At 42.6% G+C, this 26,444-nt stretch overlaps 1 protein-coding gene across 1 annotated transcript in view; it reads right to left on the bottom strand.

Annotated features, from left to right (window-relative positions):
- The window catches only part of thbs4b (thrombospondin 4b), a gene marked incomplete at both ends in the record, with an annotated part of 35,128 nt that extends 9,018 nt beyond the window's left edge, over window positions 1-26,110 (bottom strand). Inside the window, 16 exons of the mRNA XM_080743316.1 lie at window positions 140-333; window positions 864-916; window positions 2,277-2,395; window positions 5,327-5,486; window positions 6,674-6,781; window positions 7,314-7,418; window positions 8,105-8,257; window positions 8,615-8,692; window positions 9,464-9,601; window positions 10,387-10,538; window positions 11,088-11,139; window positions 11,787-11,869; window positions 13,284-13,383; window positions 16,238-16,491; window positions 19,456-19,653; window positions 26,029-26,110. Coding sequence (XP_080599442.1) covers window positions 140-333; window positions 864-916; window positions 2,277-2,395; window positions 5,327-5,486; window positions 6,674-6,781; window positions 7,314-7,418; window positions 8,105-8,257; window positions 8,615-8,692; window positions 9,464-9,601; window positions 10,387-10,538; window positions 11,088-11,139; window positions 11,787-11,869; window positions 13,284-13,383; window positions 16,238-16,491; window positions 19,456-19,653; window positions 26,029-26,110 — 2,029 coding nt within the window. The remainder of the gene's footprint in view (window positions 1-139; window positions 334-863; window positions 917-2,276; window positions 2,396-5,326; window positions 5,487-6,673; window positions 6,782-7,313; window positions 7,419-8,104; window positions 8,258-8,614; window positions 8,693-9,463; window positions 9,602-10,386; window positions 10,539-11,087; window positions 11,140-11,786; window positions 11,870-13,283; window positions 13,384-16,237; window positions 16,492-19,455; window positions 19,654-26,028) is intronic.
- Between the last annotated feature and the right edge of the window lie 334 nt (window positions 26,111-26,444).

Genomic DNA, 26,444 nt, shown 5'->3' with positions numbered 1-26,444 from the left:
ATAGCAGATCTACAAGCTCGCAGCGCGGCACTCGGTGCCGCACTGTGAGCTTGTATATCTGCTATTTTTCAATAGTTAAAGCATAAAATAATACACAATACTAGTGTGTACCCGTTCTGAATGGGTTAAAGTTACTCACTGTTGTCATCGATCTGGTCAGGGTTGGGCACCAGTCTGCAGTTGTCCGGTCCCGGTGGCAGAAAGTCAGGAATGCCGTCGTTGTCGTCGTCGTCGTCGCACTCGTCACCCATGCCATCCTTGTCGGTGTCCAGCTGGGAGCTGTTGATCACCAGGGGACAGTTGTCCTTGGTGTCCTGATGACCGTCACCATCACTGCAGAGGAATGACAGTCCGCTCAGGTCAGTCAATTACACAATCACAAGAGCTCAGGCACGTGCACACATCAAAGGGGGCTTGAGCCCCTGCCCTTTAATCCGTCTGTAAAAAGTGCCCTCTCCAGACCATGAATGCAGTTTTTGCTATGGTGACAGAAATGCAAATGCCCCTCTTTCCATGCCATACCTGAAGGCAGCGTTCAAGAGAATCGCATTGTCCAAACTCTCCTGAACTTGAATGCATTATGCAGTATCTTATGTTGAAAGAATTGCCCTCTCTCTGTAGAAATCCTTGCTGTTATGCCACATCTCTAGTATTCACTCGATTATGCTTAGTCCAGTGTGGTATCAAGTACTGAATATAGCCGACCTCCAAGCTCCCAACGTGTCGTAACGCGGCACGTTGTATGAAGTGCATTGAAGTGCATTGTATGAAGTGCATTGTTATCATGGTGCCCATGTTTTAGTTTGAGCAACAACACATGCACTGTACGGTCAACAGGTAGAGTTCAGAGGTCAGCATGTTACCTGTCTTGGTTGGTGTCACAGGAATCTCCCACCAGGTCGTTGTCAATGTCAGACTGAGAAGAGAGCAGATATTGTTCAATATTAACGCAGTAACTTTTTCATGTCAAAAGGAAAGAAAAGATATGCCAGGGACCCCCATACGAGCATATTGTTATGGTGCAAGCAGGGACATACCCACACACTTGGCAAGCATTGGAGTGCCGAGGCAACGCTCAAATGTTACATTTACTACAGATGTCTGTAGCGACAATAGCGTGGTAAATTTACATTTGCATAGCAGGGGTCTTCAACGTTTTCAGGCCAAGGACCCCCTTAGTTGAGAGAGAGATGAAGCAGGGACCCCCAAAACCTTTTTATAGATTCCATAGTTTCATTGTTTGACAGCACGATCATCAGTGTATTTTGGATTCATGACAATTAGCCAGTAGCTATGCCCCTCCCAAAAAGCTTTTGTCCAATGCAAGCTTAGAATAACTTCCTGCTTGCCAAGGTTTGCCTTGGCAACAGCCTTGGCAAGCTGCCGGTTGCTAAGCTAGCATTGGACAAAAGCTTTTAGGGGAGGGGCATAGCTACTGGCTAATTTGTGTTTTCAGATATTTAACCACTTGAACCGCTGAATACTTAATAAACTTGACCTTTCACTCAGTCGGTACTTGGTCTGCTCTTTTTCCCCAATACACGAAAGCTCTTTGTCGAAAATAGCAGATCTACCAGCTGCGAGGCGTTGTGAGCTTGTAGATCCGCTATTTTTGGTTTAAGTTCTTTGAATGTGGACACTAGGGTTCAAATGGTTCATATAAAAAAGGAGAAAAAAACGTTTGTATCACACAGAGATTTGGAGGACCCCCTGCAGTAACTCTGAGGACCCCCTAGGGTTCCCGGACCCCCTTTTGAGGTCCCTTGCTCTCAGAGTTAAAGGACAACTTTAGTTTTTTACAACAAATGGTTCATATTTTAGATTGTAATTAAAGAATAATATAGAAGATGAGTGTTCAAATTATTTCATTTACTTCTTTCTATTGTTTTAGAGATTCTTATTTCAGTGGTTGGGGGCATGCGTACAAGTGGCTAAATATGTCATTTTACACAGAATAAGCCCATTCCCAAAATACAACACAACCTTTCATGGTTGGATGTGATTTATGGAGGCTAGAAGTGTTACTGTAAATAACAATAAAGAAACTGCTGGCTTATTGTGTCTAAAAAGACATATTTAGCCACTTGTACGCATGCCCCCATGCGTACGCATGCCCCACATTTTAACACGGTAAACGCGATAAAACAATAGAACGAAGCAAATGAAAACATTTTAACACTCACTTTTTCTTTTCTCGAAAATATGAACCCTTGTTGTAAAAAACTAAAGTTGTCCTTTAAATGAAACACTGAGGGATGGGTTGTGTCTGCTCTGACCTGGTTGGGGTTGGGGATGTCAGGGCAGCTGTCGCAGGCGTCTCCCACTCCGTCTCCGTCCCGGTCCAACTGGTCCCTGTTCTTCACCCGCTGACAGTTGTCCAGAAAGTTCTTCAGACCTGGTGAGCATTCAGCAAACACACTTGGTTGGTATCGTTTCTGTGGGCATTTTATTAATGCAAATAAATGCAATGCATATCGTCGTTGTCGGATGGAAACCTTGTATGTCCAAGACCGTTCGTTTTGTATTTATCATTTTAAAAATTAACTAAACTAGTGAAAACAGCCGATCTACAAGCACACAACGCCCCCGGTTTCACTACTTTTGTGCGACAGCCTTGTATGATGAAGCAGGGCTTTACTTGGTGAAAAAACGTACAAACTTGAAACTTGGAGATACAAGGTTTCTGCCCGACAGTGACGATATACTAGCTCTCATTGAGTTTATTCTAAAAGATGCTTTGCTCTAGAGTCTAGACATTTCAAAAATATGCTTTGCTCTAGAGCAGTGGTCCTCAACCTTTTCAGGTCGCGACTCCTAAAATAATCATATTTTAACTGGTGACCCCTCTCACCCTGACGAGCACTAAGAGTTGAGGCATTGCATTTTGTAGAACACGGTTCTATTGTGAAATTAGCAGATCTACATGCTCACAACGCCTCGCAAGAGCACGGCTATTTTCATAATGTCTGCCTCTAATATTTGACAATTTGGCCAATGTTTAATATGTCATTTTAGAGGTATTAAAAAGTCCGTAAATTGTCACTTTAGACATGTGTAGATACCCTCTATACACTTAAACTTTATGTTGATTTGTTCACTGTTGAGTGAGAAAACAATGTTTCACATTAAGTTGATCATCTGGGGACCCCCCAAAATAATTTGGGACCCCCCTGGTCCCGACCCACAGGTTGAGAACCACTGCTATAGAGTCTAGAGTACAGTTCATTTGCCTACCTGTGTGTGTGCGTGTGCGTGCGTGCGTGTGTGTGTCCTACTTTATTCATTTAGATAGTTGTATTGCTGGGACCTAACTTAACCACAAACCTCAATTCTCAACACATTTTGCAGGCAATTCTTTATAAGAATAAGACTTAAATTGATTTGTAACTATTTTTGTTCTCATTATAGTATAGGCATACAGGAATTGTGGTTTGCAGTAACTGAGTTAATTTCCTTGACTTGACTGATACAGTGAAAGCACATTTCTTCTCTGTTCTTTTCCATTCCAATGAATGCACACAGAATACAAACTGACTCAATATTTCAACATTGAGTTAAACTGACAGTAAAGGTCATGTTCATAGTTTCCACCACTGGAGGGCACTGTTGCCTTTATGTGGATGTCAGTTGAGCTGTTATTCCTAGTTAATCACTGGGAAACAGCAGCAGATTGAGCACAACTGCAGTTGTAGAAAAGGTCGAGCAGCAGCTGTCTGTACAGAACGCCACCAATAAAACTCCATATTAAAGTGAAAGTGCTGTAAAAGTCTAAACGTCTAAACATAATGCTTGTCTTGGTCTATCAGGTGACTATCACTGTTTGTATTTCAGTTATCTTAAGGCAGTTGGGTCAAATATCAAAACCATAATGGTAATATTGTAACAGATCTTTTTTTTTCACAAGCCTCAACAGCTTGACTGTGATCCACTTTACTTTAAAGGTCAGTGATAATCTGTGCTGCTGTGCAGAATAAATGATGTCAGAACAGAAATTCAAGTGAAAGGGCAGAATCGAGTTTAATTTATATGGCAGGTGAAGCACGTCAAAGATAGACGATCTATGCTCACAATGCCGTGATGCCACAAGCTGTGAGCTTGTACATGGGATATTTTCAGCGCGAGAAACTACCGTATGACTAAACTATAATATGTGTGTACATGATATCTCTCTTGTTACATAACACGAAGATGAGTGACAGATGAGACTGAGTGGCAGATCTACAAGCTCTTGTAGATCGGATATTTTGGGTGAAGAGATTTTGCGCAGAATGTAGAGGGAGGGGGGAAGCAGTATAAATACTACACCCCTGGATGAGTGCAAGTTGCGTTAGGGATGCTGACAGAACCTTCGCTAAAAACACCCAGGACGACGATCCACTCGTCCTAGACTCCTGGCCCCCAAACTGTGGAATAAACTCCTAGTTGCACAGAACTGCAGACTCACTCCCTATAGCTTCCGCCGTGGTCTGAAGACTCACCTATTCAGACTCCACCTAAGCCCATAGCACTTACAGTACTATAGCACTTGCCTACCCCCAATGACCATACAAGTAATTTAGATCGCATTTTAAATCTTATAAGTTATAATTTATGAATGTTTTACTGAATAGGTGCTCAGTCTCCCTGTTTTCTTGGATTTGCCTACTATTTCTTTCCATTTGATGTATTGATGTTGATGTACTGATGTATTACCTTGCTTATTGTAAATCGCTCTGGATTAAGAGATTAAATATGGATTAATGCTTTAACTATTGAAAAATAGCAGATCTACAAGCTCACAGCGCGGCACCGAGTGCCGCGCTGCGAGCTTGTAGATCTGCTATTTTTGAAAAATCGCGAAAATTCGAATTTTGACCCGATTGTATAAGTGTCTTTTGAATCCCTCTAAGATTTTTTTGAAAAACCTATGTTTCTATGTCAGCAATCTGGCCAGCCATCGTCAAAGAAAAGGTCCTTTTCACTTAACTGGAGCTCAGTTAGTCTGTTCTTGAGAGACTACTATGTCAGTGGTTCTCAAACCTTTTCATGTGAAGGACCCCCAAAATGATATGTATTTGGCCATGGAACCCCATCTCAAAATATTGTATCGGGGACCCCCCAGAACAAAATATTTGAGTTACAAATGTTCACTTTAAAAACGAGATATTCAAATATTTGCAAACATGTTCACGATTCTTCAAAAATAGCAGATCTACAAGCTCGCAGCGCGGCACTCGGTGCCGCGCTGTGAGCTTGTATATCTGCTATTTTTCACTGGTTAAAGCATTCAATAATTCTAGGCCTAAATGGGTTTTAAATTGTAAATTGTAGGTGTCTGTCTCCGTACCGTCGCCGTCCATGTCGTCGTCACACGCGTCCCCTTTGCCGTCGCTGTCCGTGTCCCTCTGGTCGGGGTTCTCCACCGTGCGACAGTTGTCACAGGCGTCACCGTGGTTGTCCTTGTCGCTGTTCCTCTGGTCCACGTTGGGCCTCAGCCAGCAGTTGTCCTGTGAGACACGAGGTGATCGGAAACAGGAGGGCAGCAGCAGTTAGTCAATCGTTGCCTGGGATTATTGAATGCTTTAGCTATAGAAAAATAGAAGATATACAAGCTCACAGCGCGGCACCGAGTGCCGCGCTGCGAGCTTGTAGATCTGCTATTTTTGGAAACAGTCGTGAAAATGTGTGCAAATCTTTGAATATTATGTATTTTCAAAGTGAACGTTGGTAACTCAGATTTTGCTTCTGGGGTGGTCCCTGGAACTAAATATTTTGAGATGGGGGTCCGTGGCCAAATAAATATCAGTTTGGGTTTCCTTCACATGAAAAGGTTTGAGAACCACTGACATTGTAGTCTCTTGACGATGGCTGGCCAGATTGCTGACATAGGAATATAGGTTTTTTCAAAAAACCTTAGTAGATTCAAAAGACACAGAATCGGCTCAAAATTCAAATTTTCACGATTCTTCAAAAATAGCAGATCTACAAGCTCGCAGCGCGGCACCGAGTGCGAGCTTGTATATCTGCTATTTTTTAATAGTTAAAGCATAAAATAATAATACACAATAATGTGTACCCGTTCTGAATGGGTTAAAATGTCAAGCAATTCAAAAACAGATCAGACAAGCGTCATCTTTGTGTCACAATGCGATGCATTGTTCACTTGTAGATCTATCGTGTGCTATTTTTGCTATTCCTCATATGACGAAATACCAGTAAGTCGCCCTAAGGGCGAGGTCGCACTGAAAGAACAGAGACTGACACAATATGTCCATATATGGGCATTCCCAGATATGGGCTTAATATTGATGACATCAGGATCTCCATATGGGCATAAAAGGGACAACGACGGAAAGTTTGACTTGCGTCGTGACAACCACACTGGTTATCATGAGACTGACATAATATGTCCATATATGGGCTTTCCCAGATATGAGCTTAAGATTGATTACATCAGGGATCTTGGCCATATATGGAGCGTGACATGAGGCGTGACGGTCGCAATAAATGGCTTAAGTGGTTTTAAGTGTCTTGCCGAGGTTGGAACCAGCAGTAACGTTTTCCCAGACGGCCTCTTTACTCACTCATCATACATACTACATACAGTACATACATACATCATACATACATGCATGATGTATATATGCAATGCATTAGTGCGGCGTACACTTGTTTGTGCACACTAGTGACCAACCTGCTCATTTGGAATGCCGTCACCATCGGCGTCATCGTCACAGGTGTCTCCGAAGCCGTCCTTGTCGGCGTCCTCTTGGCCAGAGTTGGGGACATACACGCAGTTATCCTGTCAACACAAATGTAAAAAAAACGTGAGTTCATCAGTACAGCTATAGGCAGACTCACTCTGCTCCCTTGAATGCACAAGAGGGGTCGGTTATTTATCTGGCACAGACACAATTTATGCATTTCGTCATTGTCGGGTGGAAACCTTGTATCTCCAAGTTTCAAATTTGTACGTTCTTTCGCAAAGTAAAGCCCTGCTTCATCATACAAGGCTGTCGCACAAAAGTAGTGAAAACAGCAGATCTACAAGCACACAACGCCTCACGGTGCGAGGCGTTGGGTGCTTGTAGATCGGCTGTTTTCACTAGTTTATTTTTAAAATGATAAATACAAAACGAACCGTTTTGGACAAGGTTTTCACTCGACAACGTCGATTTGCAACTCCCACGTAACGTTTGTACCTCTGCGAGTGCACGAATGGAAGCAAATGCACCCGCAAGGGTCCATTCGGTTCCATTTGTACACTCGCAGGGTTAAATAAACACTCAAGGATGTTTATTTAAAGGAAGAAGTGCACCGTATTTTATTTGTACCTTTTTACAGCTGGTATCTTTGCATTTGAGTCTTTCATCAGGGTATCCATCGATGTCAGTGTCCTTCCCGCACAAGTAGCCGTTACCGGCCCAGCCGATCCCACACTGTCAACATAAGAGAAGGAGACTCAATGCTGTACAATTTGTGTGTGTGTGTGTGTGTGTGTGTGTGTGTGTGTGTGTGTGTGTGTGTGTGTGTGTGTGTGTGTGTGTGTGTGTGTGTGTGTGTGTGTGTGTGTGTGTGTGTGTGTGTGTGTGTGTGTGTGTGTGCGATAACACTCATGTCGGCGGTACGGTAGTTCTGACAACGAGCACGTGGGATCATGAGACAATAGTTATACTCTAGCTGCTCCAAGGACAAACTGAACCATAACAAGACAGGCTGTGTGTGTGCGTGCGTGCAGAGAATGTTAGAGAGGCAGGGGCTGAAATGTCTAAAAGGGCCTTTTGGTGAAAATAGCCGACCTGATGGTGGCGCTAGAAGAGGGGCATGTGAGAAATCGGGGGCGGAGGTTGTGATTTTCCATCCAATTTGCGTGATTTTAGGCCAAAGTCAGTTCTGGAGTTGTGGCGTATGGGATGGATTTCTACACAGAAAGGGGAATTCTTTCAACATAAGATTCTGCATTCAAGTTCAGGAGAGTTTGGACAAGGCAATTCTCTTGAATGCTGCCTTCAGGTATGGCATGGAAAGAGGGGCATTTGCATTTCTTTCACCATAGTAAAAATTGCATTCATGCTCCCTTTGGTGTCTAATCTGTCTATGTATGTGTGCACGTGCTTGCCTATACCTGACATGTTATGGACCCATCTCTCTCCATGTTACACTGTGCGTTGACGTCACAGGGGTTGGTCAGGCTGTTGCCACAGCTGATCTGTGGCTTACAACCCTTCACCTGGTCTCCTGTGAAGCCCGTCTTGCACGTACCACAGTGGTACGAGCCCTGCGGGGACGAGAGAAAATACCATTTTAGAGAGTTTGAGATATACGTAATATATATTGTTGTTGTCGGGTGGAAACCTTGTATGTCCAAAACCGTTCATTTTTTATATTTCATTTTAAAAATGATTTAAAATAGTGAAAATAGCTGATCTACAAGCACACAACGCCTCGCACCGCGAGGCGTTGTGTGCTTGTAGATCAGCTATTTTCACTAGTCTTGTGCAACAGTCTTGTATGATGAAGCAGGGCTTTACTTTACAAAAAAAACATACAAATTTGAAACTTGGAGATACAAGGTTTCTGCCCGACAGTGAAATAAAATGATAGTCTTGAGCGATTGGTGATTTATTTGTCTCACCATTGAGTTGTGGCAAAGAGAGTTTGCCGTACAGCCTCCGTTGTCAGGTCCTTTGCATTCATCGATGTCGTCACATACCTAAATAAAGACAGAACGACAGCGCAACACACTTATTGTACTTTCATCTATATTATTTGTTACCGCCACCACCACCTTCTTAAATGTTTTTCTTCTTAATGTTTCTTGGTGTCTCTGGAGCTACGGTACAAAAGGGCCAGTGAATGATTGATCACTATAACAATAACTATAACTTGACTATGAAGTGAATCGCGGTGTCCAATGGCGACAGTTGTGAACGATATAGTTGGGATCAGAGTGATTTGATGAACAACGGAAACACTGACAGACAGCCTATCAGAATGCGTCTACTGTAATTTGACTGGGCTTCACGTCAACATAATATAATAATTCAAGATGTTTAGAGAACGTTATTGTTCACAAGTGTGGATGCTCTCAGCATAATTGTAATGGTTATCTTCATACTGTAGTTATCATTGATGGTGTGGACGGTCTTCCAAAGGTTTTGGAAAAACGCATGTTTCTATGTCAGTGGTTTTCACACTTTTTTATGCCAAGGACCACTAGAATTATATGGATTTGGCCGCCGACCCCACCTCAAAATATTATGTATCAGGGACCCCCGAGAAGCAAATATTTGAGTTTCAAATGTTTGCTATAAAAAATATATATATATTCAAAGATTTGCACCAATTTTCAGAAATAGCAGATCTACAAGCTCGCAGCACGGCACTCTGTGCCGCGCTGTGAGCTTGTATATCTGCTATTTTTCAATAGCTAAAGTATAAAACAATTGCGGGTCTTTTTAAGGGACTACATAGATAGACTCACCTGTTTGTTGGTCTGAGCAAACAGAACTCCCACCCCCTCAATCTCTAAACCGGTGTAGCCCAGTGGACAGGCTGCACAGCGGTACCCTGGGGCCGTGTTGACACAGGTCACCCCGGGGAAGCAGGGGTCAAACTGGCACTGCAGAGAGGACACGTTGGAAGAGTTAAAAAACATCTCTACGGTGCTCAGGAACTCACAGGCTCATAAGAATTTGCTGGCGTGTATTTGTAAGCACTTTCACCCCGGCATCTCTACGTTGGGGGTAGATTAAATTCTTTCTAAAATCCACGAGCTCGCAATGTGTTGCATCGCGACACATTGTGAGCTTGTGACTATTTTGAAATGGCTTAAAGGACAACTTGATACGATTCTTTTACAACAAGGGTTCATATTTTATTCTTTCTATCATTTTAGTAATTTGAACGATTTTGATTTCAGTGATTGGGGGCATACGTACAAGTGGCTAAATATGTCTTTTTAGACACAATAAGCTCATTCCCAAGATGCTCCGCAATCTTTCATGGGCAGATGTGACTTATGGGGGCTACAGTAGTAGGCCTAGTGTTACTGTAAATAGATATAAAGGAATCACCAGCTTGTACACCACTGAAATCAAAATTGCCAAAATGGCTAAAACAATAGAAAGCAATATATATATTTTTTTACATTCTCATCTTTTATTTTCTCTAATGACAGTCTAAAATATGAACCCTTATTGTTAAAAAGTTGTCCTTTATAAGTATTGTTTAAAATAGGACCTAAGCTGTAAGTGAAGAGGTTATTGATATGTGCCACACACACACACACACACACACACACACACACACACACACACGTACACACACACACACACACACACACACACACACACACACACACACACACACACACACACACACACACTCGCGTGCTGCAGATTATACCTCATCCACATCATCACAGCTGAAGCCATCTCCTGTGTATCCATCAGGACAGGGTCCACACTCCAACCCATCCTCTGTCTCGATGCACATGTCGTCACGGAAACACACGCCCGGGGCACACTTTGGTTTCATCACCTCCGTGCCACCAAGTCCTTCAAAGGAAACAAGGACAATCCATTTGAACCTTGGACGACTCAAATCCACTACTCTGACAATTCAATATACCCACTATACGAAATGAATTGATTGACGAAGACCTAGTAGATCGAAACGCATTGGTCAACTTTAAATTTAAAAAAAAATCACTGAAGACGGAGTGCCTTGGAATCATGGACAGATTAACCCCCGCGAGGGCCCCTGTCCAATTTTTCATCTCAAGGTACAGCATGAATGTACAGGTGTATTGTAACTCTATTAGATGAAAGCTATTTATTTGTGTGAACACATTTTTATTTTGACCAGGTTAACACAATATCACAACGGCACACTGTTTATAGTTGGTCTACTTGCTCTTCCTTTGAGAAATAAAGTATAACACTTATTACGTATTGTATGAAGCTCAAACGCAATTCATCCTCTACCCAAAAAAAACAGGCTTTCTGGAGGACCAGGATTCAAATCCCAGATAGGGCATTGGAGTTACATCATTGTGGCATTAACCACTGGCTAACATTACTAGTAATATATAGAGTTTATCTCACCACAGGCTTGGCACTCTGAAATGGTGTTCCTGAGAAAAGACGTCTCTTTAACCTGGAGGGGGTGCAATATAATATAAATATGTTTACGGCAGTGGTGAAGAAAGTACTCACATTCTTTACTCAAGTAAAAGTAAAAGTCTGGAATTCAAAATGTACTTGAATAAAAGTACTTAAAGGAGCTATAATAGTCAACTATAGTCAAACGGATGCTAAATTAAAAATAGTGTTCGAAAATATTTTATTAAAAAGATATGCTCCATATATATGTTTCTGTTAAAAAATGTCCACAAAAAGCGTAAAATAATGATAAAATAATAATTTTTTTGGGCAATTGTCAGGCTGACACTTTGTTTCCATTTAAAAGAATAGACTAGGATGTAAACAAAGTGTCAGTCTGACAAAGGCCAAAATGAATATTTTATCATTATTTTACACTTTTTGGACATCAAATAAAGCTAAAGTGGTTCATGTATGTTAATTTATATCTGCTAAGTAACTAGTAACTAAAGTTTACACCACTGGTTTACGGTGTCAGACGGGGTGTCGGGGACTTCAAAGGGTCAAGGGTGGAGGGTTAAGTGCACACTGGGGCCATTAGTAGTTTAGCAGTTACCTGTTGAATGAGGACATCTTTCACTTCAAAGGGTCAAGGGTGGAGGGTTAAGTTAACACTGGGGCCATTAGTAGTTTAGCAGTTACCTGTTGAATGAGGACATCTTTCAACTCATTTATCACTTTGGTCAACTCCAGCATTTGGTTGGACAGCTGCTTGGTGTTGACGCCTAGAGAGAGAAAGGTGATAGAATATGCACATCACTTGTTATGGTGCTGTGTGGGGAGGATCAGAAAGCAGAATAGAACACAAACACCAACACATGCTCCAATACATTTTAATGACAACACTTCGAGTCTAGGCTCTTCTGCTTGACCTAACGAGGAGCCTGGGGTCGAAACGTTGTCATTAGCATGTTAGTGTGTGGCTGCTATTCTTTTCCTCTTTGGCTTTTGACTTATCTGAATTGGTTGGTGTGGTAACGACATTTGCATGAGTAATGCTTAAAGGACAACTTTGTCTTTTTACAACAAGGGTTCGTCTATTTTAGATTGAGAAAAGATGACTGTTAAAATGTTCTATCGTTTTTTCCATTTTAGCGAGTTTGATTTCAGTGGGTGGGGGCATGCGTGCAAGTGACACAATGAGTCGACAAATTCTTTATTACTATTTACAGTAACACTACAAGCCCCCATAAGTCACACCTATCCATGCAAGATTGTGGTGCATGTTGGGAATGGGCTTATTGTGTCTTTTTTTAAATATATGTATCCACTTGTACGCATGCCCCCAACCACTGAAATCAAACTCGCTAAAATGATGATGAAGATGATAGAAAGCAGTAAATGAAAACATTTTAATACTCATCTTTTCTTTCCTCTAATTACAATCTAAAATATGAACCCTAATTGTAAAAAAAAAAAGTCCTTTAACTTATACTCTGTCATGTGTCCCTCATCGAAAATAACAAGCTCACAATGCGTTGCATCCTATGGTTGTATCGCAACATAGATCAGATTCAGCTATCTTGTAGACTAGCTTTTTTGAGCGGTGGTCACAACGCTCCTATACGTGGCCGTGTGTGTGGGTATGTCTGTCTCCGTCCGTCCGTCCGTCCGTCCGTCCGTCCGTGTCTGTCTGTCTGTCTGTAGCCTACAGTACCTTTTATGACCACACATGTTAAGGGAGGGGCGCTGTTGTTCAGGCCAGGCCAGAACAGGCAAGGCACACTCACACTCACACACACGCACGCACACACGCACACACACACACACACACACACACACACACACACACACACACACACACACACACACACACACACACACACACACACACACACACACACACACGCACAGACTCCACCGCTCAGTTCACACAAGTGTGATTTTAAAACAGGCTTCAGTGTTGATTGTCCTGACTGAGACACATCTTTTGAAATCGGATTTTAATTACATTTCAAACCACCGGAATGTGGTTCAAATCTGATGTATGGTCATAACCTTAGAGAAGAGAACGTGACATTATTTAACTGAAGCTGTTTACTTAGCCTGGTGTAATTTCACAGTGATGAACCCGGACTAGAGGTTTTGGTGATGCACATTGGGACATACAGATGGTCATTTTCAAAGAGAGAATCTTACCCAGAGTTTGCACAGAGTCTCTTTGTTGGTGACAGTCTTGTAAACTTGCAATGTTTTCAAATGAGTCTCCCACCACCAGCTTGAGCTCTTCTAGACTTTCCTGTTTGAATCAAACATGCTCAGGTTGAGTAATGTGTGTGTACAAGAAGAACTGCAGTATTGGCACAAACTAGACAACTTTAAATGGCAAACTTATATACAATTTACAATTTAGGCATTTAGCAGACGCTCTTAATCCAGAGAGATTTACATTAAACAAGGAGAGCACAAAGTAATACATCAAATGCATAGAAATAGTAGGATCATTATGTAAAACAAGAACCTATCATCAGTCTAACAGCAGTGGTGCTTTGGGATTTTCTTTTCAGGGCGGACGCTCATTTATTGACGTCACGTGCACACGCGTGCACGCGCCTCTAGAGGCTATTTAGATAGAAAGGATGTCAGCAGATCTAATGGTGCAAAACAATAGTTTTCTAGTCTTAATTAAGTGTGCCTATGCATAGCATGGGGACACTTATTGTTCTCGCTCATATTTATTTATTTATGTCCATAATTTGCACATGGGAAGATTTTCCGCCATCTTGAATTTTCTCCAAAACACACTTTTTGCTCCTTTTCCTACATATTTTCTTCAAATGTCTTAAAAACCGGTACACATGATCTATGAAGCCATGCGATAAACATAGTCAAAGGATATTTCGATAGTCCATACCGTTCGTTCGTAACGCGCTTCCGAAGTTAGCGGGAGGGGCACGTTTCGCAAACAATAGCCATAAATCACAAACAATAGGTCAAGTCAACACTGAATTTCAACCACAGGTCGGGGGTGGCATACTCAACGAATCCCCAAAAGCATTTCCACTTCGACCCCTAGGGGGCGTCACAAACGCGCAAAACGTAACCGTTTCGGGCCAGAACGCGTTTCTCACGGGGACCGACCCTCTCACAACGAAACGCAGACGACTCGGCGGATGGTCTCGCAGTCCACACCGCTGCACAAGGTCGCGCATTTAGCGAGCTGCAGGCACACTTGTCAAAATTGACTCTGTCAATTCTAGTTACATTTGCATTGTTACTTAAGATTTTATGTTCTACTTTCTTTTAATTCATTTAGAAAATACAGCGCTGCAGTAGGCTAGAGAAACAAAGTTTGCCTAGAACGAATCTCAAACACTAAATACCACAGTAATGGAGCCATGTATTAAAGTATAGCTTGTAGTTATCGCGGATTCGCGGGGTGGGGGGTTGTCGCGGCTCTCGCGGGGGGTATGCACGCGTTTACACGCTCGTGCACCGTTCGTTGCCGTCCGTGCGTCCGTGTGGGAATTTATTGACCACACGGCGTCCGGTCGCGTCCGGCCTCCAAAGCACTACAGTCTAACAGTAGAAGTTCTACTAAGTTCTAGTATAGTTTCAATGTACAGACAGATTATAGTTTTTATGTTGTTCTACTGTAGAACAACAAAACAACTATAATCTGTACATTGAAACTATACTCACTAGTATATAGGATGCCAGCCAGGTCAACAATGACCTGGCATCTGATTATATAACATGTCATGTGATTACATTTTAGCCTTTGCATAAGCCTGCAGGGTCAACGAGGTTTGGGGCAAGTCAAGTGCTACGTGCTAAGGTGGAGTCTGAAGACGTCCAGTCCAGGGACATGCTGGGCCCCTGATTCAGCCCGGGAAAAAGAGTTGTAGAGGCCCTCATTGCGCGCTATAGAGAGAGATCTCTCTCTATAGCGCTGCTGCTACTCAAAGATTTGCCATTTCAGATCATGACAAGTGACAAGCCAGTGGGTCAATTACATGAGTTATATTTCGTCATTGTCGGGTGGAAACCTTGTATGCGAGGCGTTGTGTGCTTGTAGATCTGCTGTTTTCACTACTTTTGTGCGACAGCCTTGTATGATGAAGCAGGGCTTTGCTTTGCGAAAAGATTTACACATTTGAAACTTGGAGATACAAGGTTTCTGCCCGACAGTGACGATTTACTTTGTTGGCCGCCCAGCCCCCAAAATGGATCGAAGGCCGACATTTTATTCTTATTTTTTTCCTAATGGCCGGCCTGGTCCGGCCGGGAATGAACCGGCCGTTCGGGAGTTGTCCCGCTTTTCCCAATGGCCAGCACGTCCCTGCGTGAGTCTTCTTCAGATGAAAGAGGTGCCAGAAATTTGAACCAGGAACCTTCCGATTCCAAGAAGGCCGCTCTACCTCCTGAACCACTGCCTTCCCTTTTATCAGGGCTGCTTTGCAAGTGACCAGTTAAAATGCTTGGGTTTTAAGACTTCAACTATCAATTATATTCCTTCAATTCAATGAGCCAATTAAGCATTATTTAATAGTTTGTCGCACAATAGTGTTGTGCAATAATTGCAGAAATAGCAGATCTACAAGCTGTGATTGCGAGCTTGCATCTAAATTAGATCAGCTATTTTCACTATTTGGAAGTGGACTTGAACATGGACCTTTTAAAAAAAAGAAAATTCACCTATAATAACAGGCCCAAGGTAGACATAGATTATTAATCGATTGTTTTTATTCAATTATCGAACAATCAAATAGATTAGTTCCAATGTCCAATCACGAACGAGACAGAATTAATCAAGAACAGACATTTCTACAGCTTCTAGTATAATAAACATAAACCCATCAATTACAATCACAATATGTAATATAAATTCATCGGGAGCAGTATGCATTTCTTCCCCAGTGGATTCCTTGCAACTCACGTTGCAATTTCCCAGAATTGCATCTTTCTAGTTATGTATTCATGGCACATTTCATACTATGCAACTATATCTAGTCTCTCGATAGAAAAAGGTCATGCAGCATGTTTCTCTAAGAGAGTACCAATGTATCCAAATCGACCCTTACAACAGGTCCATTTCCATTTGTAATCAACCACCGCACACGATTTATTCTGTGGCACGTCATTTGTCTCACCTGCTCCTTCTTCTGCATGGCCTTGAGCTCCACGGTCCCGTAGCCCGCGGGCAGGCCCTGGAAGACGGCGGGCAGGTCCCTGACCGTCTCCACCAGCCTGCAGTCCAGGTGCAGCTCCACGCCGCCGGGGCCAGGCTGCTGCTGCAGGCCTCGCAGGTGGAACAGCAGCCGGTGGCGCTGGCCGTCCGCCAGCGCCAGGTTGTTGAACGTCACCGAGCTCATCCTCCTGTCGCTCCGCAGGTAGCGCAACACCGCTGATGGAAAAGATGGGGTGGAGGGAAGGGAGGGAAGAAGTGATTAAAACCCATTCAGGCCTAGAATTATTGAATGCTTTAACCAGTGGAAAAATAGCAGATATACAAGCTCACAGCCGCGCTGCGAGCTTGTAGATCTGCTATTTTTGAAAAAAGTCGTGAAAATGTGTGCAAATCTTTGAATATATGCATTTTCAAATGCGTTTGTAATTCAGATTTTGCTTCTGGGTGGTCCCTGGAACTAAATATTTTGAGATGGGGGGTCCGTGGCCAAATACATATAATTTTGGGGGTCCTTCACATGAAAAGGTTTGAGAACCACTGACATAGTAGTCTCTCAAGAACAGACTAACTGAGCTCCATTTAAGTGAAAAGGACCTTTTCTTTGACGATGGCTGGCCAGATTGCTGACATAGAAACATAGGTTTTTCAAAAAATCTTAGAAGGATTCAAAAGACACTTATAGAATCGGGTCAAAAATCGAATTTTCATGATTTTTCAAAAATAGCAGATCTACAAGCTCGCAGAGCGGCACTCGGCTGTGAGCTTGTATATCTGCTATTTTTGGAGCTGTGTGCAGCTCCCTATACGTGGCTGTGTGGGTCTGTCTGTGTGTGTGTCTGTCTGTGTGTGTGTCTGTGTGTATGTAGCCTGACTTCGGCGCGTAACTAGTGCCGCACCATTTACGCCACTCGCGCAATATATACATCAAAATGTGCGGCTCGGCCGGGAATGGTGTTCTATTACCTTTCGTTCCGATCCGCCTTACCATGCCGACGTAATCGGCAAAAAACGACGCTTAATTGTCCCCATTGACTTATAATGGGACAATGCAAGAAATCACTTTCAAGTATTTTTCTCTCGTAAACCATAGGAGCTACAGTTTCAAACCTCGGAGAGGAGATTCATAATGATTTTAAGAATGAATCGAAAAATAATTACAGCACTCGGCCTCATGGTGGCCCTATAACGGCCCACTTTACGTTTTGCCCCGTAACTCTTGAACCGTAGATCGGAAAATTAAAATTCTTTTTTCCCTGGATTCCTTGGGTCAAGACGCATCTCCCCATATAGGCCACGCCCATTTGCGCCAGGATAGATTTTCCGCCATCTTGAATTTTCTCCAAAACACACTTTTTGCTCCTTTTCCTACATATTTTCTTCAAATGTCACAAAAATCGGTACACATGATCTACACACACACACACACACACACACACACACACACACACACACACACACACACACACACACACACACACACACACACAGCTCCACTTCACACGGGTGTGATTTTTCAATAGTTAAAGCATAAAATAATGATACACCATAATGTGTACCCGTTCTGAAGAGAGACAAATGGTAGCTTCATGCCAAGCTACAATAACAATTTGTGACATTTAGCAGACTTGTCCAACAGACAAGTAGATTGTTAATGAACTTGTCCATAAAGATTAGTTGTCCCGGACTACAGGACAAGTCATGGCCTGGACAGTGTAGTTCCTCAGGGAACTAGGATGACAGGTAAACCAGGAAGGAACCTAGTATCAGTCTAAAACGGTATAATATCAAAAACTATAGGATGCCAGGTCAACAAATGAACCTGGAATCTGTCTAAATAACTTAAACCTTTGCATAAGACTGCATGATTGTCAAGCTACCCTCGACAACATTTATAAATACTCCTGAGCAGATTGACATTTTCACGCCTCCCCCCAGCTCTGTTTGCGAGATTCTTTATTCCCTTTTAATTGTACATAACTTCCCAATTTGTATTGTTTAGTATTGTTTTCATTTGACAATTGCTTGTAAACAGGCGCTTTCTCCATGCATGCCAACAAAGCTCCTTTGAATTGAATAAAACATGGAATGTAGCAGAGATGAGTGGGGGTGTGGAGAAAGGCAGGGGGCTGTGAGGTGACACAGAGAGGGTGACAGTCTGGGGAACGGTGACAAGAGGAAGACTGGGTGGGGGGAGGGAAGTGCATTTAAATGAGAAGAAGAAGAATTGATTAAATGAATAATGCACAGGTGAGGGGAGGGATTATTGATCTGCAACGGTGTTACTGAGAAGGAAATAACAGATCTACGCTGAGGAATGCACTGAGAACTAGTGGTTCTCAAAGTGGGGTCCAGGGACCCTCAGGGTTCCTCGAGGGGAGTTCAAATTGGACCCTTATACAGGTCTGTAACTCTGGGAGTGTGCAAAGTCCATTTGGTTCCATTTGTGCGCTCTCAGAGTTATGCGGGCTCCAAACATTTGAGACCCTCAAATCATATCCTCAAATTGCTCCTCAGTATAGAAGCATGACGGATATTTACTGTAGCGGCACCGTCGCTAACCCGACAACGTGCTTCTTTCCTGTCCTTGTCCATTGTGCTTTACAACAGTTTTTATATTTTCTGCATAGTACTGTGTTTTATTTGTCTGTATGTTATAAGAGTTTTTTTAAAGGACCCAATTAGCCAGTAGCTATGCCCCTCCCCTAAAAGCTTTTGTCCAATGCTAGCTTAGCAACCGGCAGCTTGCCAAGGCAAACCTTTGCAAGCAGGAAGTTATTAGCTAGCATTGGACAAAATCTTTTTGGGAGGGGCATAGCTACTGGCTAATTGAAACAAAAGCTTTTTTGAGGTATCCTTTTAGTTGACCTTGAACCAATGAACTGTACTGTCATGAAACTGTACCTTTCCCTATGCCAGTAGTTCTCAAAATGGATTCCAGGGACTCTGTGGGTTCCTTTATGGGGGTCTAAATTGACCCATAAGTCTGTAACTCTGACAGTGTACAAATGGAACCAAATGAACCTGTTAAAATGAACCTTAACTGGTACATTTGGTTCCATTTGTTGTACACTGTCAGAGTTAAGGGGAGACCTTGAAATTTGAAAGTTTGAGAAACAGTGCCCTATGCAAACTCAAAGTCTTCAATCAATCAATCAATCGATCGATCGATCCTGCTCCTACCTCTGTTGAGCTTGCCCAGCACGGTGAACTCAAAGTACTTGCTGTTGTCCCGGGGGTTGTACAGGCCGAACACCGTGGTCCCCGTCTTGGGCTGCAGCTTGAAGGTGGCCAGGATGAAGGCCTCGTTCACGCCCTGCTCGATCAGGCCCCCTTGCAGGAGGTCTGGCAGGCAGTCGGGCGATGTGAGCAGATCATACACTGCAGACAGGAGGATTACAATTTACAGTTTAGGACGTTTAGCTGACAAGCTCCAATCCAGAGCGACACTAAGCACGGTAAACATACATCACATTCAGAGAGAGAGACAGTGTGGTGCCTCGGTAAACTGGCATCACAGGAACCCAAAACAAGACCTAGTATCAGTCTAAACAAAACTATACAAATATATACATATATAATACATATATACATATATATTATTTTTAAAGCACATAAGTAATGGATGATGAATGGTGTTTTTGCTGTCGGGTGGGAAAAATGATACTTTTCAGGAAAGAACCCATGTCTTCCAATGGATCCTATGTTGTTACTATTTTAGTCAAAAGCTCTTGTTAATACTTTTCATTGGTTCTATATTTATAAAGTCCACAGCAGATACACTTAAACACTTTCAAGAATTTCCCCCACAAACCCAAAATCTACAAGCTCACAATGTGTCCCACCGTGTGAACTTGTAGATATGCTATTTTTGCTACTTTTGTGTGACACTGTAGTACAGTATGATGAAGTAGGGCATTAGGTCATGAAAAAACATAAGGTTGAAAAATGCATAAGATATGAGGTTTCGATCTGCCTGATGAGCAATGATAGGGTGTAAAAAGATACTCAGAGCAGGGATCTCCATATATGGGCATAAAAGGGATTTTGTTAGGGATCTCCATATATGGGCATAAAAGGGATCGTATCCCAGATGATGCCCTGTTAAACCACACTAACACAATCCATATATGGCAAATACAGATGGCCAAGACAGATGGCGCGACCAGCTCGCTTTTCGCCCTTAGGTGTCTTACTGGTATTATAGGTGAACACTTTTCAAAATGTTCATTGTGAGCTTAAATAGATTGGCTATTTTAAATATTTTGCATGACACGTCATGCGATGAAGGAAAAACAGGGCATTCATTCATTTATATCGTCACTATCGGGCAGAAACCACATATCTCCAAGTTTCAAATGTTTATGTTTTTTCGTAAAGTAAAGCCCAGCTTCCTCATACAAGGCCGTCGCACAAAAGTAGTGAAAACAGCAGATCTGCAAGCACACAACGCCTCGCAGGTGCGAGGCGTTGTGTGCTTGCAGATCGGCTGTTTTCACTATCTTAAATCGTTTTAAAATCATGAATACAAAACGAACGGTTTTGGACATACAGGGTTTCCATCCGACAACGACGATATATAAAAAATAAGGTACAGAGATATGAGGTTTCTGTCCGACAGCCCAGATGTGTATTCACGTCACGGAGTTGAGAGTAAACACAGGCTGACTGAGTAGGCAGACAGATGATGATAATTGAGCGGGAACGCTTGTTGCTCCAGTGAGATGCAGTTATAATCAGTCAACACAAGCTTACTCTCTGAGCCAAACCTGTCTGTCTGACTGTCTGTCTCAAAGACTTTAGCTTGTCCTTGGCAAGACAGAACTGTGACCATGGTATTGCAGTGGACAGACAGTCACCAAGTACATTTGCTTGTGTACTGTAGAACTCCACTACATTTCAAAGACAAATATTGCACTTTTGACTTTGCTACATTTCTTGGAAGGGGAAAAGTACATGTTGAATTAAAATGCTTAAGCCCTATTTCATATATACTGTATATACTGTAGTGTGAAAATAGCCAATCTAATAGCTCTCACTGAACCTCAATGTGACATGTTGTGAGCTTGTAGATCAGCTATTTTCACTATTATTGATATTTTCTGAAGACCTCTGGAAAATCTTAGATTCTTTGGGAGAAAATGTCAATACAACAATGCTTTGATATTAAAAAGAAAATGTACTTTGTAATTAGTATTTATAGTTTAACTTGGTATCTTTACTTGGATTCAAGTACTGGGGTTGAGAACTTTGTTCACTACTCGTGTGTATTGTGTCATTTTAGGTTTTTCAAAGCTCGACTTAGAGTCTCTCTCAGTAAATGCATTGCTCAAATTATACTTTTATTAGAAATGCCATTATGATGGATTTTTTTTTCTTTATCCTTTTTCTTCCACTTACAGAAATTAATTTACTGTATTGGCAGGGATTAAATGCAAGAGAGACCTTCTTGACTTGGTTAGACATTTCTTTTAATAAAGTGAGTCAGGAACTGGGCTGGCCACATGATGGAGGATGTGCAGTGAATTTCTATAGTCCACCATCTGAACACAACGTGAATACACAAGTGTCCTCACAGCGGTCCCAAGGTCTGCTGTCGTGAGGCACCAAATTGCTCCCAAATGCTCCCAGAAATTGCCTTTTCTCAGCCAAGACTGCAAAGCTTGATCCCCACATGAGCTCTCTTTCTTTCTTTCTTTCTTTCTTTCTTTCTTGCTTTCTATTTATACCATCTGCCCTCAATGTTCCTCTCTTCAGCCACGTGCACACATAGACATCAAAGGGGGCTTGAGCCCCTGCCCTTTTATCCGTCTGTAAAAAAAAAGTGCCCTCTCCAGACCATGAATGCAGTTTTTTACTATGGTAAAAGAAATGCAAATGCCCTCTTTCCATGCCATACCCGAAGGCAGTATTCAAGAGAACTGCCGCGTGTCCAAACTCTCCTGAACTTGAATGCAACATTGCCTTCACTGTGTAGAAATCCATGCCGTACGCCACATATCCAGTATTTTTATGCTTACGTTTAGTGAGGTATCAAGTACCAGGAAATAGCCGACCTCCAAGCTCAGTGAGCTTGGAGGTTGGCTATTTCCGATATTTTCACCAAAAGGCCCTTTTAGAAATGTCAGACCCTGCCTCTCTAACATTCTCTACACGTCCCTGCCTCTCTTCATTCCAACCAGTGGGCACACCGACTGCAGCGCATTAGGAAGCGACACAACAAGTCGTCTTAAAAGGGCATGTAAGTTAAATGTGACTGTACCACACAAAACAGGCATTCTTTCGCTGTATCTTCCTGGCTCGACCTGAACCTCTCCTTAATAGCATGACTGTCCCGATTAGTGAAAGGCTTTTCAAGTACAGCCTGGGAACGGAGCGAATCCGCAAGCTCATGTTTCATTCGCTCTGTATTCCGTCTGCCGATGCCAGTCTACTAGTCTAGCATTCAACACTACCCATCCCAGTGGATGTGACGCATACAAACAATTATCACTGCCTGACTCATCGTGACTTGGCCCATAAATTGTGCTTGAATTTTATGGTTGCCACCGGTATTATTTAAACTATGTAGCCTACACAGACACACACGCACGCACGCACGTCATCTGTCTTTTGGACAGAGGCCATTGTGAGGGTCAAGGTTTCCGTACCCCTGGGACCCCTCAGAAAAGGTCTCATTTCACCCCCAAGTTAACCCCAGACCACAAGCTACATAACATTACTTGAACTGAATCCCATTGAAGGAGTAGTTCACTCACAAAATGACTTTTTTTCCCCTATTGATTGACTTTTTTTTTTACTAAGTAATCAATAGGAAAAAAATGTCATTTAAGACATTTTGCCGTTATCGCGGAATGTCCTCGATTTTTCCCTTTTCACAAGTATTGTATGCAGTGATATAGACAAAGTACTCAGTGCTGAGTCAAAGTATACAGTAGATATACTCCCGGTCAAATATTCCTCAATTATTGAATGACGCTGGGTCAAGGTGTTGTAGTACTTGCTGTAGTACATTTTCTTTCAATGCATTGCCGTATGTAAATGTAGACATTTTCCCCAAACATTGAAAGATTTTCGAGAAATTGTAAAAAGAAAGAAATAAGAAAAAGAAAAAACATGAATAGTGAAACTAGCATATCCACAAGCAGTGTGTCACATTGCAGCAAGCTGTGAGTTTGTAGGTCTGCTATGTTCTCTACATTTGAAATAGGGCTTAAGTGGTTACTTCATAATGTACTTTTACTCTTTGAAATGCAGTAGGCTATCCAACAATACAAGTACAGATACTCAAAGTACAGTAGTCAAGAAAATGTACTTTGTTACCGCCCACACAGCCCACCACTGCAAGTATGTAGACTTCAGACTTGAGGCTTGAGACTTCAGGAAATATCATTGTAACTTAATTTTTATTACAGTGTTGCTTCCTTTTGATGTTAGTAGAGGAAACTCAGCACATATGCAGGCAATGTGCGTAATTTCAAGGCAAGGCATATGTCTGTGCGGCGCGCTAGGCTAGAGGGAGAGCAATTTAACATGTGTGCCAGCCAGGCATACATCATGGCATGCATGTTTAGAAATGTGTATCTGTTTCTCTCAAGTTCAGCGCTGCAGAGACATTGATTGGAGTGATTACTCCCATGTGTGCAGATAGTTTGGAGTGTGTTTAAATCCATGCCAGACTGCTTAACCCCCTGAGCTCATGTCACCTGCCTGGGAGATCTGGTTTTGGTTTGAGGAGTGCATGCTGTGTGATGCAGTTTAACTGAAATTGTCTCCCTTTCCCATTGTTTTGCACAGTCAGGGGCGTCACACCAAATTCTGGGCCCTGGGTACAAGGATTCACTGCGGGGCCCCCATGAATGTTAACCATTGAAGAATAGCAGATACTATACAAGCTCACAGCCGCGCTGCGAGCTTGTATATCTGCTATTTTTGAAAAACTGTGAAAATGTGTGCAAGAAACCTATGTTTCCATGTCAGTGGTGCTCAAACTTCTTCATGTCAAGGACCCCCAAAGATGATATGTATTTGGCCACAGACCCCCATCTCAAAATATTTAGTTCCAGGGACCCCCCAAAAGCAAAATTTGAGTTACAAATGTTCGCTTAAAAAGTACATTCATTCAAAGATTTTCACACATTTTCACGACTTTTTAAAAATAGCAGATCTACAAGCTCGCAGCGCGGCACTCGGTGCCACGCTGTGAGCTTGTATATCTGCTATTTTTCAATAGCTCAAGTTACTAGGGCCCCTCCACCTTGGGCCCTAGTAACTCAGTCCCACTTTCCCACCCCTTGTGACGCCCCTGGTTTTGCACTCTCTCTCTCTCTCTCTCTCTCTCTCTCTCTCTCTCCCCTCACCCTCAATTTCTCTCTCTCTTTCTTTCACACACACTTTTTTCTTGAAAGTTGTACAAGATCTGCTATTTTCAAACAACAAAGTACAATATACAGAGGCGTCAGTTCAGCAAAAGCTAAGGTATGGCAACATCACTGGTGTCTTGCACGAGCACCTTTAGTGCACGTGCAAGACACCAGTCATGTTGCCATACCTTAGCAACAGGCGTGATGAATTTATTTTAAGAAGTACATTTACTTTTTCCCCCTGTAGCCAAGGTATGGCAGCTGCCATACCTTGCCATACCCAATTGACGCCTCTGGAAGTATAGTCTTAAGCTGTTTGCACAACACGCACACGCACAGTTGCGCATACACACACACACACACACACACACACACACACACACACACACACACACACACACACACACACAGTCACACACAGACAGACACACGTCACACACTATCATATCATCCGTCACCTGTATCCAACCATTACATAACATATCTTCAGTAGCCATGTCCTCTAGATTTCCTCTAGACCACTGCAGGATATCCATGTCTATCAAAACATTATTGTTGCTTTGAGTGTCACATGGCACGTCTCCTTCTGTGTGGACTTTGGGTCGGGATGCGGTTTATTCCATTAATTTACTGCTGTCTGTTAGAGCCATTTATTCAGCAGCTCAAAGGCACTTTTTTAGAATGCCCCAAAGGTACAACAATGAAGTCTTTATGTGACAGATAATGGGAAGTGGAGGATAAAAATCACATTTTATGTCAGATAAAATGCTTAATCAAACTTAACGTGGGCTACAGTAAAAGGGGCCTTTTAAACTCTAGTAAAGTAAACTAAAGTCAAGGGTCTTCAACAGGGGGTACGGGACCCCTAGGGGGTCCTCAGAGTTACAACAGGGGGTCCTTAAAATGTTTGTGTGATAGAAACCTTTTTTTTCTGAGAACTTTTGCCAAAAATAGCAGATCTACAAGCTCACAACGCCTCGCAGTTTTAGGCAAAGAGGTTTCATGTAGAGGGGGAAAAGAGCAGACTAAGTACAGAGTGAAAGGTCAAGTCCAAAATACACTGATGAAACTGCTGTGCTGACTCTGGGCAACTGATTTTCCCCTTATCTATCTATTGTGCTGTCAAACAATGAAACTATATGGAATCTATGAAAAGGTTGTGGGGTCCCTGCTTCATCTCTCTCTCAACTAAGGGGTCCTTGGCCTGAAAACTTTGAAGACCCCTGCCACAAGTTATTTCTGTCTTTCTGTTTTGCCACACCGACATTTACGAGGCTTTGTCATTTAATGTGCTTTTATTACTCATTACTTACTTTACTAATGCTAAACATGCTGTGAACATTCAATAATACATAGGTTAACTCTCATAATAACTCATTTAGGTCTCACTCACCTGAAGCCTGGGCGTCCGCATGTTGCACCCACAGATTTAAGATCAGCTGCGAGGCCACGATTAGCAACGTCCACAATCCCATCTTGATCTTCCAGCTGATCCCGGATCAGCGGGGGGCTTCTGGCTGTGACTGATTTCTATCCGGACCAGATGTTGGTTTCTTGGCAGCCTATGTTTTGTATCTAATAAGTAGCCTAATGTATAGTGTGTGTTTGTCTCTTTAGGCTTTCACAGTGGAGCCTAATAGCAGCCAGCTAACTGACCGTCCTTTGTGTCTGCATTTGAATGCATGCCTGTTGCCTACTGTATGTGTGTGTGTGTGTGTGAATGAGGACGGCTCTGAGGGAGGAGCACCAGGTCCTCGGATGCTTTAAGCGTTCCTCAGACGGCCCCATGCCGAGAAGGAGTGACCTGCT

This window comes from Nannobrachium achirus, assembly GCF_963921795.1.
Source record: "Nannobrachium achirus genome assembly, chromosome: 15".
NCBI classification, from domain to species: Eukaryota; Metazoa; Chordata; class Actinopteri; order Myctophiformes; family Myctophidae; genus Nannobrachium; species Nannobrachium achirus.
The sequence above is the reverse complement of the archived record's forward strand: the minus strand, read 5'-3'. Positions and strand labels throughout refer to the sequence as shown.